A 14,917-nucleotide genomic window follows, 5' to 3' on the forward strand; every position below is an offset into this window, starting at 1 on the left:
AAAAAAAAGGATGAAGAGCAGTTTACAGTAGTTAGAGAGGGGAGCAATGTGTGAAACAACCCCCCCCCCCCAGCAGCGACAGGGTTAATCATACCCATATGGCGTACCAAGAGGTTTGGTCCAATGCTGCTGTGGGCCAACAGGAGAGAGCAGGCTGGGTGGGGGCAGAACAGAAGGGAGAGGACAGCAGGGTGAGACAGCCTCTCTCTCTCCTCCACCTGCACCTCGTCTCTTGGTTCACTCGCAAACACGCCTCCCCAGGAGCGACCAGCGGACTCACACCCCGGGGGGGATGCCCGCCGCCCTCCGGGCTTCAACTTTTCTCTTTTTTTTGTGGGAGACTGGAACAAACGTTCAGGGATCACTTTTTAAAAAAAATGTTTTTTTAATGTGTTGCCTGGAAGAAAACCCGTCGGCATATTAGCCCCCCCCTCCCTCCCTCCCTCCCCCTTCCTCTCTCTCGTTCTCGCTCTCTTTTCTCCTTCAAAAGGAATTTGTGAAGCCATCGGATTGTTTAATTTTTCCTCCAACACGGCTCCAAAAGAGGCGCAGCAACTTTTGCTTCCCTTCTCTCCGCTCGGGACGTCAGCGGCGTAGCTGGGGGGGGGGGGGGGGAAAGGCAAAGGGTAGGACATTTCAACTTCTTCCCCCGCGGTGTTTTAACTTCTAACTTGGTGCCCGGTCCCGCCGTTGGTCCGCGACGCGGACGTGGAGCGTTTGTTTCGGCTCCTGTTTGTGGGTGTGGAGTTACCAGGTAAGTGCGCAGAGAGAACTAGGTTATTTAAATCCCATAATTATATATACATATATATATACACATACATGTATTTTAAAGGGAAAGCATGTTATTACAGCTGAACTTTAATAGGTGACCCAGCCTGCACGGAGACCAGTGGAAATATCCTTCAAACACCTCAAAGTCCAACCAGGCCATCAAACAGTATGTCTTACACCGTTAAAGGGAATAGGAGCCCGTCATTTATTGACCTATCCCCATTTAAATATAGCAAGATGAAATACAACGAGTTTGATCTTTTTATAACCATTAAGTCCTATTTTGCCCTTTTTTCTTTCTTTTAAAAGAAAAATCCAAATATGGATTTAAACATTTTTATGCTGTTTTCGTAGTCCAATAAGCTAATTTTGAATAATTACTGACTGTGTTTATTTATTTTTTTTTGTGATGGGCTGCAATGATTAATTTAATATTTAATATTGAAGTGACAAATACACGTGATTCAATGTGTATGTCACTTCTGATGACCCGGCTCATGGAGTTATCCACAGTGAATATAACGTGCTTAATAGAAGGAGGAGGGATCCAGGACCCTGATGAGCAGATATATGCCCCCCCCCCTGTCCTCTTGTCTTTCCTCGCTAAATGTTGGGAACGCCACTCATTTCGCAATATTTTTACAAAAATGAATGCTCTATTGTGAACCCTAATGTGTTTCGTAAAATCTCCCTAGTGTTTCCCCCGGAACGTCTCCCCCTAAAAGCCCCCATTTGGAGGCTTGTAGCGTGTGCCCATTGAGGGGGGGCCTTATGAGAAAAAGAAAAGCCCCTGGCATGGCTCATGGCCCGAGCAAAGCACACCTTCAGGGAGACAATTTAATGGATGTTGTGGACTCAGCTTTTAGTATTCATAATTTATATGCAAAGTGCAGATGCATAATGAATGCAGTTAAGTTAAGGCCTAACAGTTGGACCACGTTTCGACACCCCTAAAACTGTCAGGAGTTGTCTGAGCCGAGGAATACCTGTTTTCTTTGAACTGTCACGTATTTCCCCTCGTCGACTCCTGGGAAGCGCGTCGATACGCCGATGAAAGAGAGCGAGACGCCGGGAATCCCTGATGGGCACCAGACTCTTGATTCATTTAGTTGTCTAGGAAAAAGTGCGTGAAATATATGCTTCAAAAAAATGCAATATGTCAAAGAAAGTGTTTAGACGGCTCATGCAAATACCGTTATATAGTCTCAGGCACACACCTCACTGCATTTACACCTTAAATAAGTGATAGGGCTGTCACATTTTCCAGGGCGGGTGTGAACATTTGGACGTTGTTCTCTCCTGCCAAAGCGCAGAGCTCGCTGCAGGCCAAACTTCTGATCACAGAGATCAGAGAGAGCGAGAGACGCCGTCAGTCTCTTCTCTTTTCTTTTTTCTTTTCGCCTTGCACTTCTCTGTGATGATGATAACGACCGTAATAATAGTTCATTGCTCTGTCTTTTCTTCGTCCAGATTTAGATCTCCGTGGGCTACCTGCATGGCTGTTACCATGGCAGCATCTGGCGCCCAGCTCCTCCTGCTGGCCCTGTGTGTTTACCGAGGCTCGGCCCTGCAGCAGTCGGCTCCGCGGATCCGCCTCTCCTTCAAAGGTGAGCTGCTACAGATTAACTAAAAAGGCCGCTCTTAATAGTTTTCTTTCACTTGTTTGGCTTCTCCCACTAAGTCACTCAGCGCGCACGTAAGCTCGCCCCCCCCCCACACCCCACACCCCCACCCCTCGCGGTTATGTTTCCTCCTTGTGAACGTATGCGAAGAGGCTATTTCCTGCCACATGTCAAACAGTGCAACGCTGCAAACAAAAGGTGGATGTTACGTGGGGTTTGTTACTGGTAGTGCCCTCGGACAAAGTCTCTGCCCACACCCTAAAAACCCCAAACGCACTTGAGTCTGACCTGTCATTTGCTCTTTGTTTTTGAAGTCTGACGTGATGACTTCGGGAAGGAAACAGCTGAAACCCGATCTCAAAAGCTACAACCATGTTGTAGAGCTTTATAAGTCCTTAAAAAAAAGAAAAGAAAAAAGAAAACGTTGCAGCGATGTGTGATTTTTTTTTTGTTCTCACTGATTCATGTTACAAATATGTGGCTGACACCTTTTGAACAAAACAATGCAGGATGATTACACTTATCTTTGCATCCCTATCGCGTTGCACACTTCAAGCCCACCTGCACACGGGAACGTGCACGCACACGCGTGGCGCCTGGAGAAGCCGTAGGTAGGAATCCGCAGCTCGCATCCAGGCGGGCCTCACTTTGTTTGGTTTGGTGTCTTGCCTTCAGCTGCTTGGTTTTCAACGGAGAAAGAGTTCCCATTTCGCACCATGCGGACGGGACACATCTGACGCAGATTAGGGGCCGAAGCTGATCGTGAGATCTGTGCTGGGAATCGGGGACTTGGGAGGCGACTGAAAACAGCTGCCTGCGGCTCGACAGAGGGATTGGGTGCATTTTTATGTGACCTTTTACACAAATCCTCTTGCAGTAAACAGCTTATAAACACCAGTGTGTGTTTCTTTGCAGCAGCAGGGTGCACAAAGTGGTAGTCTGACTAATTACACAAGTTTGGTCCTGACCTTGATTGAGCTCCTTCCCCATTTTTAATTTTTTTTTTTTAAGATGCAGGAATTCACATCTGCACAGAGCGGCACTGGGGTGCTGAAATATTAGTTTGAATTGTTTCGATCATGAAGATAAAGCAGCCGCGTTGAAAGACCCCCGGGCGACCCCTCCCCCTAATACCAAAGAAAAAATGACTCCCCGGCTGTTTTCTGCCCCTCCAAGGTTTTATTGTCCATTGTTTGCGACAGCGAGCTCCTTTGTCCGCGGGGGCGCCTGTGGAGGAGGCTTTGGGCCGGCTGGAGGACATGTGACTGTTCCGAGCGAATGACCCGGCCTGATTGACACCCTGAGGGAGGGGTCGGTGGGGGTTACAGGAGGCCTCCAGGGCACTGGGAGCTCGTATTGTTTCCTCTGTTGCAGGGAAGTTGTGTCAGTTATGCAGACTTCAAAGGGGCCGACCGAGTCTCCTTCTGATGGAATTAGTCGGCGCTGCTGCAGAGCAAAATGTGCAGCGTAACTGAAGCCGTGTTTGAGAAGGCCGGCGTCATGCTGCAGATTTTCCTGGGACTAAACGGCAGCGGTCATTAGTGCTTTAGTGACAATATGTTGGCGTGAGCTGTAACGTGAGAGCTCATAGTGGCTTGTAGTAGCCTACGTCAATCGCGCGTGTCCTTCCCAGTGTTTCCCTGTCCCTGTCAGAATGCAGTCGGGGGGGTGGGGGGGGAAGACAAGTGTCTGCCCGAATGTTTACCAGATGATGGCAGTGCATTGTTTGCTATTTTGGGGAGAACGGAGACATGTACAGGGGTGTGATGTTTCTCCATTTAGCCCGTCGAGTGGATCCACTATGGCCCACTGGGGCTCGGCCAGAGGCTTGTTATCCTGTGTTTACCCCTCAGGAACAGAACCGGACCTCCCCCCCCCCCCCACCAGCGGCTCCATCCCGTGTCGTTCCGGAGATCCGACCGCGTCGCCCTATTTTAGTTCCGCACCGTGGCTGCATCCTGTTCACGGTGACCCTCCAAAAAGGAAGATGGGAGACGCTTTGATGTAAATAAAGATTGTGCTTCCTCCTGAATCCCAACCCCCCTTAAGCTGGCTTCTGAGGGTCTCTGAGAACATTTGTCGATATATAAGCCTGCTGTCTTTGACAGGCCTCAGCTGTGTCCCAGCGTGAGCACATATGGGGGTCAATATCTCTCCCGTGATGCCACAGAAGGGCGCGTTGCTTGTTACGTGGATGAAAAGAGGTTTTTTCTCGCGGCCTGATGAAAGTTGTGCAATCAAAAGGTTTCAGGAGAAAAAGAAAAGAAAGGAGCAACATTTTCCCCCTGTAGCGTGTCTTAACAGGTCACGCTCTGCTGAACCCAATCCCGATGTGAAGAATCAGCCCCGGGTTCCACTGGCCGCGTTTCCTAAGGGAGTCGCTTTTTTCGTCTAACTCTGCGGGGCGCGTGGCGCCTTAAACTCAATCAGCCGGTCAGGACACATGAAATATTGAGATCTTAAAAGGAAAAAATGTTTCTTAAAATGCTCCAAGTTGGGTTGTGTTAAATCAGTGACACACATTTTCCAGAAAAGAAGTGTGAGGGGAAGATGGCTTGTGGCGCCGGGTGGTTCATGAAACATGTTAAAGGCATAAAGGGAATTATGGGACAAGGCTTTGAGAGGTAACCTTTGCTCCCCCTGCTGTCGGTTTTTCCCAAATGGTGAAAAAAATGGTGTGTTTTTTAAAAAAAGCAACACTTTTCACACAGAGCTTTTGGACACGAGGGCAGCGCGGCCTTTCAGTTTCTCCTTCAACACCAGCGACTACCGCATCCTCCTGATGGATCAGGATCAGGGCCGTCTGTACCTGGGCAGCCGCGAGTACCTGGTGGCTCTGGACATGCACAACGTCAACAAGGAGCCGCTCATCGTGCGTACACACAGCCCGGCCTTTTTCATGAATCCACCTGGCATTAGGTCTCACAATGCCATGGTCCTGTTTTTATTTTTTTTTGCTTCTTCAAAAATACAGATCCACTGGCCGGCATCTGCTAAGAGAAAGGGAGAATGTCAGATGACAGGAAAGGGAAGACAGGTGAGATCACGTATTCGCATCCTGTTCTTTGAACAAAACCAAAAATAAGACAAGACGGGACAAGGAAAATGCTCGACCCACATTTGTCTCCCGTCCTCTTTGTCCAGGGGGAATGTGCCAACTTTGTGCGGCTCATAGAGCCGTGGAACCGCACCCACCTGTACACCTGTGGAACGGGGGCGTACCAGCCCATCTGCACATTCATCAACAGAGGCTGGAGGGCGGAGGTGAACACAGAGACATTTACGGTTCCCCCCCCGAGCGGGATTTACAGGGAAAATCCCTCAGCGGCCGGACCTGATAAATAATTCAGGACTACAAACTAGGACACTGATTTGTTTGTGCTCTCCTGTTTTTCTGCACGCCGTCCCTGCAGGACTACCTGTTTAGGCTGGTCCCTGGGTACGTGGATTCAGGGAAGGGGAAATGTTCCTATGATCCCAAACAGGAGAACATTGCCGTCCTGATCGGTGAGAAGCTAAACCCCCCCCCCACACACACACACAAAACCTGATCAAATTCCATGTCCTACGAAAGGTCTCACATTTCTGTTGTGTCGTTGCGCCCCCCCCCTCCCCCCGCTTTGCAGATGGTAACCTGTATGCGGGGGTCCATATCGACTTCATGAGTACGGACGCCGTGCTGTTCAGGACCATGGGAGGGAGAACGGCCATCAGGACGGAGCAGTACGACTCCAGGTGGCTCAACGGTGAGTAAGCGAGCAGGGAGACGTGGTTTTGATTACAGTTCACGGTTCCCCCCCCCCCTTGTTATTCGACGACCTCTCGCCCTCAAATCCCGTCCCCGTGTTCCTCCTCCAGAGCCCGTGTTTGTTCAGATCCAGCAAATCCCCGACAGTGCAGAAAGGAACGACGACAAGCTTTACTTCTTCTTCCGCGAGAAGAGCCTGGACTCCAGCGGCGGGGCGAGCCCCAGCGTTCTGGCCCGGGTGGGAAGGGTGTGCCTGGTGAGCCCCGAACCGCCCCCCCCCCCCTAGCGAGAGAAGCGCAGCTGCGCTCGTTGAGCCCGTGGCCTAATTTTCCTTCCTGTCTAGAACGACGAGGGGGGCCAGAAGTCCCTGGTGAACCGCTGGACGACGTTCCTGAAGGCCCGCCTCGTCTGCTCGGTGATTGGAGAAGACGGGGTGGAGACGCGATTCGATGAACTACGTGAGAAAAAAACCCCGTCTCTGCGCCGAGTGAAACCGACAGCATTTTTAAGCGCGGCTCCCTTTGATGTCGGCCTTTTGATTTTCTTCCAGGAGATGTGTTCATTCAGCCCACACAGGATGAGCGGAACCCCATGGTGTACGCTCTCTTCACCACAGCGGGGTGAGTGGTCTTCGGTAGGCCCCCCCTCCGATCGATTCGCCTCTCGAACTTCACTTCTTTAGATCAAAATAAACCCCACCTTGGTTTGTCTGCTTCTGCTCTAGCTCCGTGTTCAAGGGCTCGGCCGTCTGCGTGTACTCCATGGCGGACATCCGCAACGTCTTCAACGGGCCGTTTGCCCACAAGCACGGACACAACTACCAATGGACCGAGTACACCGGCAAGATTCCCTACCCGCGGCCCGGGACGGTACGTTTCGGTCCCGTTATCTCCGAGGCGAAATCTAAAATCCAGACCCCCCCCCTCCCCCAAATTGACTGCTCCGCCTCTCCTTTCTTCCCCGTCCAGTGTCCGGGAGGCACCTTCACTCCCGGCATCCGATCCTCCAAGAACTTTTCGGACGAGGCTGTGAATTTCATCCGAGCCCATCCCCTCATGATCCACCCGGTTTACCCCATCCACCGGCGGCCCCTGGTGGTGAGGACCGGCGTGGACTACCGCTTCACCGCCCTGGTGGTGGATCAGGTGGATGCCGTGGATGGACGCTACGAGGTCCTCTTCCTGGGGACAGGTGGGACGGCTGCAGGACAGGGAGGCTCTCGGAGGTAGTTATTGCATGAGAGACATGTGGGTCTCACACAGGATTCCTTTCACCTGTAGATCGGGGCACTGTCCAGAAGGTTATCGTGTTGCCAAAGGACCCGACCAGCATGGAGGAACTGACTCTAGAGGAAGTGGAGGTTTTCCGGGTATGTCTGAATATGTGATACTCAAAGATTTTAAAAAGGGGCTTGTATTTTAATTTGTCCTTTTTTGTTATTTTATTCATTTACAGTCCAGGGCTTCAGTCAAAACCATGAAGTTATCCTCTAAAAGAGTAAGCCCACTCGGACAAATCTCCATTTCAGTGCATCAACCAAACCACACAATCACACTATATTTTTTCTTTTTCCTTTGGTGGCGTGCAGCAACAGCTGTACGTGTCCTCGGACGCGGGGCTGACCCAGGTGTCGCTGCACCGCTGCGGTGTGTACGGCAGGGCCTGCTCCGACTGCTGTCTGGCCCGAGACCCCTACTGCGCCTGGGACGGAGAGAGCTGCTCCGCGTTCACCCCGTCGACCAAGAGGTCAGTCGACCCCCCCCCCCCTCCCAGCCGTGTGTGTTGGTTCTTAATTCTGATCCTTCTTTTCCTCAGGAGGAGCAGACGACAGGATGTGAAGCACGGCGACCCGCTGAGGCAGTGCAGGGGCTTTAACGCCAAAGGTGGGTTTTTGCCTTTTCATTTATTATTTTTTATTCTTCAGGTACACATCAAATTCTGTATTTTTCTCTCCCTCTCTCTGGCCGCGCAGTGGAGAAACGTCTGAGGGAAACGGTGCAGTTCGGGGTGGAGGGCAGCAGCACCTTCTTGGAATGTCAGCCTCGCTCCCCCCAGGCCTCCGTCAAGTGGCTCTTCCAGGGGGAGGGCAAGAGGAAACTGGTGAGGAGGAGCACTCGCATTCCGGGAAACGTTGAAGCAATAGTTTGACATTTTGGGAGATTTGAGTTCGATGAGGACATTTCTCATTTAGCGATAATGTACAGTTTCTGTTGACGTTGCCTGAGCGTTCCATATCACTGCGCATTTAAAGTAGTAGTAGGTTAGATTTTGCGCGACCTTTTGTTGACATTTGAGCTTTTAGCTCGGTTTGCGATTGCCACAAAACCCCCATAAATTCCTCAAATGATGGTTTTTTGTTTTGAGGCAATGCGAGCTTTCGCAACCGGACAATTAAGGTGGACGTCATGAGCGATGTGAGTGAATGAGATGGAGCGGGACCAAATGCTGTTTACATGCACGTAGGGGGACTATTTTTTCTCTAGACTGATCAAATGTGATACACGTTTGGTGGCTACTAACTATTTTAACCTATGTTGGGCGTAGGATAAAGTACCAGATGTGCCATGTTGATTAAATAGCTTGTCTATGGATTTTGACAACTTACAGTTTCTAACTGTTCCCCCCTTACTCCAATCTTTAAGCTGAGCTAAGCTAACTAGCTACTAGCTACAGCTAATAGGACAGATATATCAACGTCCTCATTAAATTTGCAGCATCCACACCCACACCCACACACACATAGTCCCACACTGGTCTCAGAGCGATAAACACTGTTTCATTCCCCTTTGTGCAGCTGACCCGCGTGGGAGGTGTCCTCAAGACCAACCACGGCATCCTGCTGAAATCTCTCAACCAATCGGACGCCGGGCTGTACCACTGCCTCGCCACGGAGAACAACTTCAAGCACACGGTGGCCCGCGTGGCGCTGCGCATCCTGGACCGAGACATCGTCTTGGCTCTCACCGAGCAGGACGTGGACGACGGCGGCGGCGAGGACGACGAGCCCAAGACCCTCCAAGCGGGGACGCGCCAGCAGTCGTCCCTCGTCTCCACGCCGTTCCCGCCTGAGATAAGGCTGATCAACCAGTACTGCCAGTCCTACTGGGAGAAACTCAGTCCCAAGCAGCAGCAGCAGCAGCAGCGCAAGCGCACCAGCCGCAGGCACACGGAGGGCCAGGACCAAGGCCTCGGCTAGAGTACGGAGCGGGCGGCGTCCAGCGCGGGCCGGTGTGGACGTTTTACGGTGGACTTTTGTGTTTGACGTGCATGTTTGTGTGTCACCTGTGTTCGTTAGGCAGGTGATGCTGTCATGCTGTTGCTGAAGTACTATATCTGTGGTTTGGTAAGTGTCGGTATATTTTAGGGTCATTTGTGACCACTTCCCAAAGAATAGCGTACATTTTTTTTTATTTTTTCGGGTATTAGATTGTGGTAGTTTGACTTTCAAATCAATTTATAGATGTGATAGAGGAGTATTATGGTCACCCATACATAGAGCAGTTCATAGGAGGATGTTTTTTTTATATTTCTTTTCCATTTTGAGAAGAAACATCAAGCTTTTGAGAATGAATCAATCTGCTAGCGTCTGCGCACACAATGATATTCACATTTTATTTTCATAATGGGAATTAGAAAAAATATGCCAATTTCAACCTATTATAGTTGTTTTGAACCGTAACAAGTGCTTCATTCACTTGAGAATCATGGTGGAAAATTGATTTTAGGGCAAAGAAAAAGAACAACCAAAAAGTGGTTTTCCCAACATCATTCTTTGCTTACTGTCTGTATTTTAGGCGTCATTTTCTTATAACTGACATTTTCTGTCAGCTGATTGTTAGATTTTGGATGGTTGTTGGGATGGATCACATTTAGTAGTTACTAGGCTTCAACGTGCAGAACCACAGGTATGGGACTGTCAAATACCTTGAAACAGAAATGTAATATATTGATTGTGAATATAATATATATGGTCATTGGATTACACTTGTACTGTATGAAGTTGATATAAATGCATATGTTGCATGCATATGTTTTGTTTGTTGCAAGTTGTACATTTTACTTGGTGTGTAATGTTTGTAAGGTGTAAAGTATTCTGTTGAACTAATTCCATTGGTTTTGTCATGTTACTGTCCTGTGCTCAGTATGTTGAGGATATGTTTAGCATACAGTAATCTTCCAGTTATGCACTTTGTTGGTGTTCGTATTTGAGGGAATTTGGGATCTTTGCACAGATGTATGAGGTAATGAAAAAGGACTTTTTTTTAATGTACAGAATGTCATTATAAGCCTGGGAATAGAACTGGCTCAGATGTAGTATTGATGTTTTTTTTGTCATATGCTGTATTTCCAGACTTTACAAATTGCTCTTTTTAGTGGAAGCGTAACAAACGAGGTTTGTTTTCTAGTCGGAGTCACCATTCACCGTCATTGTGAGCAACACAGTGCTTTAAACAGGATGAACCTACACTGGAACGTTTGAACAAATACATAAAACGTTTCAAAAATCTCTTGTTTTCTTTCACGTTGACGTTTTTTAAATTAAGTTGGTTTGATCTCAAGTCACATTCCAGTTTTATTATTCAGCTTGAAATTCAATAATTAAAATTAAGAATTCTATCAGTTCAAAACAGACACGAGCTTCACCATCAGTCATCCCATTCGTCGTCATCTTCATCGTCATCCCCACCGTCATCTTCACTTTCATCTGGGGGGGAGGACAGACACAAAGAAGCGTGGGTCCTTCTCGCTCCACTCTACCTTCACGTTGGGTGCAGTTCATGTTCAAATATTTACCGGAGGAATGGATGGCCTTGCTCCTCTTCTGCATGACCGACATGAGAGCACCGACGATGCCCTCGCTGGACTCCGGGGGGGGCGCATCGGGTGTGTCTATCACCTGAAATACACACAAGGGTTTGAGCATGAACATCCGCTACAGAAGCGCATCGACGGAGACTTGGAGCCATGGAGACGCTTGCGTTACGTTTTTGAGCTTCTTTCCCAGTCGAATCTGATCCAGCAGAGCTCCTCTGGGCTCTTCTCCTCCTCCTCCTCCTCCTCCTCTTCCTCCGGAGACAGGGGCAGGTGGCGGTGGTGGTGGCAGCCCCCCGGAGACAGGCAAAGGAGGAGGTGGGAAATTTGAAGAAACGGGGGGTGGAGGTGGCGGAGGAGGAGGAGGAGGAGGAGGCCCTCCGCCGCCGCCGCCTCTGCTGGGCGTGGATGGAAGAGGAGGAGGTGGGAGGCCCGAGGAGCGCTGCTGGCTGGGCGGAGGGGGCGGCGGCAGGTTGTGCGAGGACTTTGCGGGCGGCGCTGAGGGATACTGAGAAGGCGCGGAGTGGGCTGGTGGCGGTGGGACGCCACCTCTGCTCGCTGCCGGAGGCGGCGGGGGTGGCACCGCTCCTCGAGCGGGAGACGGGAGCCCTCGAGGGGACTGGCCCGGCAGGGGGGGCAGGGGGCCGGAGCGGCCCCGCGGAGGCGGAGGGGTGGGAGCGGAGGAGCCCGGCACAGGAGGCAGAGGTCCCTGTCTGCCAGGTGGAGGTGGTGGTGCTCCGGCAGCTATAAAAACCCCAAAACATGCACAGCAAATCAACGGAAGGTGTAGAAGAGCACCCCCCACAAAACAAATCAAAGGGAGAGCCATTCCTGACCTCTGTTCACCTCCCGCTTGACCGCCTCCATGCCTCCGGACTGCTCGATGACGTTGAAGATGAGCTGCGAGGTCTTTTCGTCCTTCATCTCATCTTCGCCTATTCCGGCTTGGGAGAGCAGATTCAACAGGTCGGGGTCGATGTTGTTGGGATCAAAGCCGACGTGGCTGACGTGCCTGACAGGAAGGAAACACAGTAAAAAAAAAAAAAAAAACCAAATCCTCTCTCGGTGTCGTCTGAACTTCAACGTGCGACGTCGAGGCAAGCGCTCACTTAAACCCGCTGGGTGCCCCTATGTCCGCTTTGGAGAATTTGGGCCCCTTTTTGCCTTTCTTCTTGTCCTTCTTCCCTTTGCCGGTCAGACCTAAGGAAGCAGCGGGGGAAGGCATGGAGCGGTAGCGTGAAGAATTGATGTCGGGGTTCTGGATCTCCATGGTGGACATTTGAAGAGAACCGGGGCTAACAGGGGACGCTTGGAGAGACGGCGCACAAGCAGTGTGGTTATTATTTCATTGCACACGTCGTCGGTGGTGGAAAAAGTTACAGGTAGAAAACGTTTATGCACCTTTTTCTGGTGGCGGTGGAGGCAGGGGAGATCTATCTACAGCGCACAAAAGAGAAGAAAGAAAAGAAAGAGAGGAATACGTTTACTCTTACAGTTTGTGACGCGCATGATGGGATTCATTTTAATGTTCAGTCCTGGAGTTCGTTGTTATTTACCACTGGGCGGCAGGGGGCGCTGTTTCTTATCTGTCAACAACAAGGAAGTGAGAGAAACCATTTTGAGACGTAAACCATAACAAAATATTTATTCATCTACAAATGCAGTTGAAATATTTATCTTGAGTTTTGATTCAAGAATGAATTAATGAACTGCCAATTGTCCATTATTTAACATTGTCTATGTGTTACATTCTCTGTTCACTGGTTATCATACTGCAACACAAAATCATCCCGAGCCTATAAAAACACAAAAACGTTGATGAGTCTTTGCATTCATTTTGTGCTATGAATACTCATCCAAGGGGTGTGCCTGACCTTTCTGACCTTGACGGTTGTGTCTCTGGTTGATTTTCTCCTCGACAGCATCGTGGAAGGCTTCTGCTTCCTGTTGTGCAGCAAAGTTCAGCCCGACTTGACAGTCCTGCGTCGGCGTGTAAGGAACAGACAAGGGATGTTTTATCAACAGTATGCGTGACCTCGTGGTCAAATGTTTGACTAAAACACTATTTTTGACTAAAACACTAGCAAACCGTAGCACTAACAAATGGTAGCACTTAAATTGTACTTATAATGGCACTTTTCTATAACATGTTTTGAAACTGCTTATTTGATGAAAATTGTACTTTCTTGTTACTTGTTGTTCTGAGTTTGTATCTCTATGTGGAAATGCACTTATTGTAAGTCGCTTTGGATAAAAGCATCAGCTAAATGACATGTAATGTAATGTAAAATGTGACCTTGTGATCAAATGTGACCTTGTGATCAAATGTGACCTTGTGGTCAAATGGGACCTAGTGATCAAATGGGACCTAGTGGTCAAATGGGACCTAGTGATCAAATGGGACCTAGTGGTCAAATGGGACCTAGTGATCAAATGGGACCTAGTGATCAAATGAGACCTAGTGATCAAATGGGACCTAGTGGTCAAATGGGACCTAGTGGTCAAATGGGACCTAGTGATCAAATGGGACCTAGTGGTCAAATGGGACCTAGTGATCAAATGAGACCTAGTGATCAAATGGGACCTAGTGATCAAATGGGACCTAGTGATCAAATGGGACCTAGTGATCAAATGGGACCTAGGGGCCAGGGCATCAAATTATTACTCGAAACCCCAACGTCTTGAGGGCGAGCTCAAACAAGGGCGTGCTTACGTCCGCAGGAAAGGTGTGAAAGTACTTCTGCGGCGAGAAGTAAAGGATCTGGTTGTAGATCTCCTGCTCCCAAACCATCCTCCCCGTCTGTGGAGAAACGTGCTCAACATGTTGACCTCTTGTGAGCAATGGTGTGCTGTGGCTTACTCACTGACACAGTGATTTGATTGACAGTTTAAGGAGGGCCCTTAAATGGCTCAATCGTCTCACCTTCAAATCAAACATCCGTATGAAGTAGGAGCGCTGCGGGTTGTCTTTGATGAAGCACACCACCCCGGTGTGCTGCAGGCTCCAGGCGGAGGGACTGTGGGGCAGGGCCATGAACAGCTGTGCTACGGCAGTGGCCGTGGACTGGAGCGCACGACAAAATGAACACTTAAAACTGGTAGTTCGCATGCAAATAATGCAGTTCTGTGGTGACGGTTCACTTCCCCCCGTCTTCCGTCGGCTCGCTATTTCAGTCGTTAACCAGGCGGACACATCTGCAGGCAGAATGCCCGTCTCAGCGGCTGGAACGGAGCTACTTCTGCTCTACTTTAGAACTAAACCTAACAACAAAGTCTAATTTTAAAAATGGTTCAGCCACCATTTCCTGTTACAGCTACCTCTTTTTTTTTGTTGATGACCTAATGTCAGCAGCTCCTTTTAAACTGCATCGGCGTGCTAATAAGTCCAAGTGAGAGATTAAATTGAACTTATCATGTACAATTCCTAAAACGGCAGAATAGAACAGAACAGAAAGCAGCGAACGTGGGAGACATTTCGAGTTCAGGATGTGATGTTCAACCACCATGAGGCAGACACAGACGGAAGTTATGAGGCGTTAAGACTTTTCAATCTTTTTTATTTAGCACTATTAAGGAAGCCTCATCCGTCCCCTGTCCCAATAAACTCCTCCACAAGGAAGGACACGAGTCTGAACAAGTACACCAGCTAAGCATATCCCTGCGGAGGAGGGGGGGCATCTCAGAACTTACAGCACATCTTCTGCCCATCAGCTCCTCCAGCTGCTCGTTCTCCTCCGAGCTCAGCAGCGAGCTCCGGACGCTTTCTGTCTTTGCTTTGGATCCGCGGCTCATGGTCCCTCTCGTAGGTGCCGCTCGGCTTCTCTGGAGCTCATGTGCGCGTCCGTCTCACCGCTGAGCCGTAGAGTCGAGGAAGTTTCTCTTCTGTGTTCAGCGCGCGCACACACACGCACACACACACACACACACACACGCACGCACACACACACACACGCACGCACAC

The 14,917-nt window shown here is 49.6% G+C and overlaps 2 protein-coding genes across 5 annotated transcripts; one reads left to right on the top strand and one right to left on the bottom strand.

Annotated features, from left to right (window-relative positions):
• Positions 1–187: 187 nt before the first annotated feature.
• On the top strand, positions 188–10,651 carry LOC119222812 (semaphorin-3F-like). Of its 3 annotated transcripts, XM_062565954.1 has the most exons (18): positions 188–626; positions 2,245–2,381; positions 5,108–5,268; positions 5,371–5,433; positions 5,541–5,660; positions 5,810–5,903; positions 6,023–6,142; positions 6,255–6,400; positions 6,488–6,602; positions 6,695–6,764; positions 6,869–7,013; positions 7,113–7,335; positions 7,425–7,513; positions 7,600–7,641; positions 7,733–7,890; positions 7,960–8,027; positions 8,117–8,244; positions 8,939–10,651. In XM_062565954.1, exons 2-18 carry the CDS (start codon positions 2,270–2,272, stop codon positions 9,338–9,340), a joined length of 2,256 nt encoding a protein of 751 aa, XP_062421938.1. In that variant the 5' UTR covers positions 188–626; positions 2,245–2,269; the 3' UTR covers positions 9,341–10,651. The 3 variants fall into 3 exon arrangements, with proteins under 3 accessions (XP_062421938.1, XP_062421934.1, XP_062421936.1); XM_062565950.1 differs by having other exon boundaries at positions 7,733–8,027; XM_062565952.1 differs by lacking the exon at positions 188–626 and adding an exon at positions 627–754 and having other exon boundaries at positions 7,733–8,027.
• Positions 10,643–14,837, bottom strand: wasb (WASP actin nucleation promoting factor b). 2 transcript variants are annotated; one of them, XM_037479719.2, is made up of 11 exons: positions 14,647–14,837; positions 13,880–14,020; positions 13,670–13,756; positions 12,840–12,936; positions 12,513–12,542; positions 12,358–12,393; positions 12,066–12,264; positions 11,793–11,968; positions 11,129–11,700; positions 10,939–11,041; positions 10,643–10,849 (listed from the first exon to the last, which is right to left on the bottom strand). In XM_037479719.2, the coding sequence occupies exons 1-11, from the start codon at positions 14,746–14,748 to the stop codon at positions 10,791–10,793; spliced, it is 1,602 nt and encodes a 533-aa protein (XP_037335616.2). In that variant the 5' UTR covers positions 14,749–14,837; the 3' UTR covers positions 10,643–10,790. The 2 variants fall into 2 exon arrangements, with proteins under 2 accessions (XP_037335616.2, XP_037335615.2); XM_037479718.2 differs by having other exon boundaries at positions 12,831–12,936.
• Between the last annotated feature and the right edge of the window lie 80 nt (positions 14,838–14,917).

Source organism: Pungitius pungitius, chromosome 1 (assembly GCF_949316345.1).
Source record: "Pungitius pungitius chromosome 1, fPunPun2.1, whole genome shotgun sequence".
NCBI classification, from domain to species: domain Eukaryota; kingdom Metazoa; phylum Chordata; class Actinopteri; order Perciformes; family Gasterosteidae; genus Pungitius; species Pungitius pungitius.

Coding starts and splice junctions, on each gene's coding strand:
- wasb (XM_037479718.2), bottom strand. CDS start 14,748: ATGAGCCGCGGATCCAAAGCAAAGACAGAAAGCGTCCGGAGCTCGCTG. Junction 12,543..12,830: donor CAACCGTCAAGGTCAGAAAG/GTCAGGCACACC, acceptor TGTTGTTGACAG/ATAAGAAACAGCGCCCCCTG. Junction 12,265..12,357: donor TCCACCGCCACCAGAAAAAG/GTGCATAAACGT, acceptor CGTCTCTCCAAG/CGTCCCCTGTTAGCCCCGGT.
- LOC119222812 (XM_062565950.1), top strand. CDS start 2,270: ATGGCTGTTACCATGGCAGCATCTGGCGCCCAGCTCCTCCTGCTGGCC. Junction 5,904..6,022: donor GAACATTGCCGTCCTGATCG/GTGAGAAGCTAA, acceptor CCCGCTTTGCAG/ATGGTAACCTGTATGCGGGG. Junction 7,642..7,732: donor TGAAGTTATCCTCTAAAAGA/GTAAGCCCACTC, acceptor GGTGGCGTGCAG/CAACAGCTGTACGTGTCCTC.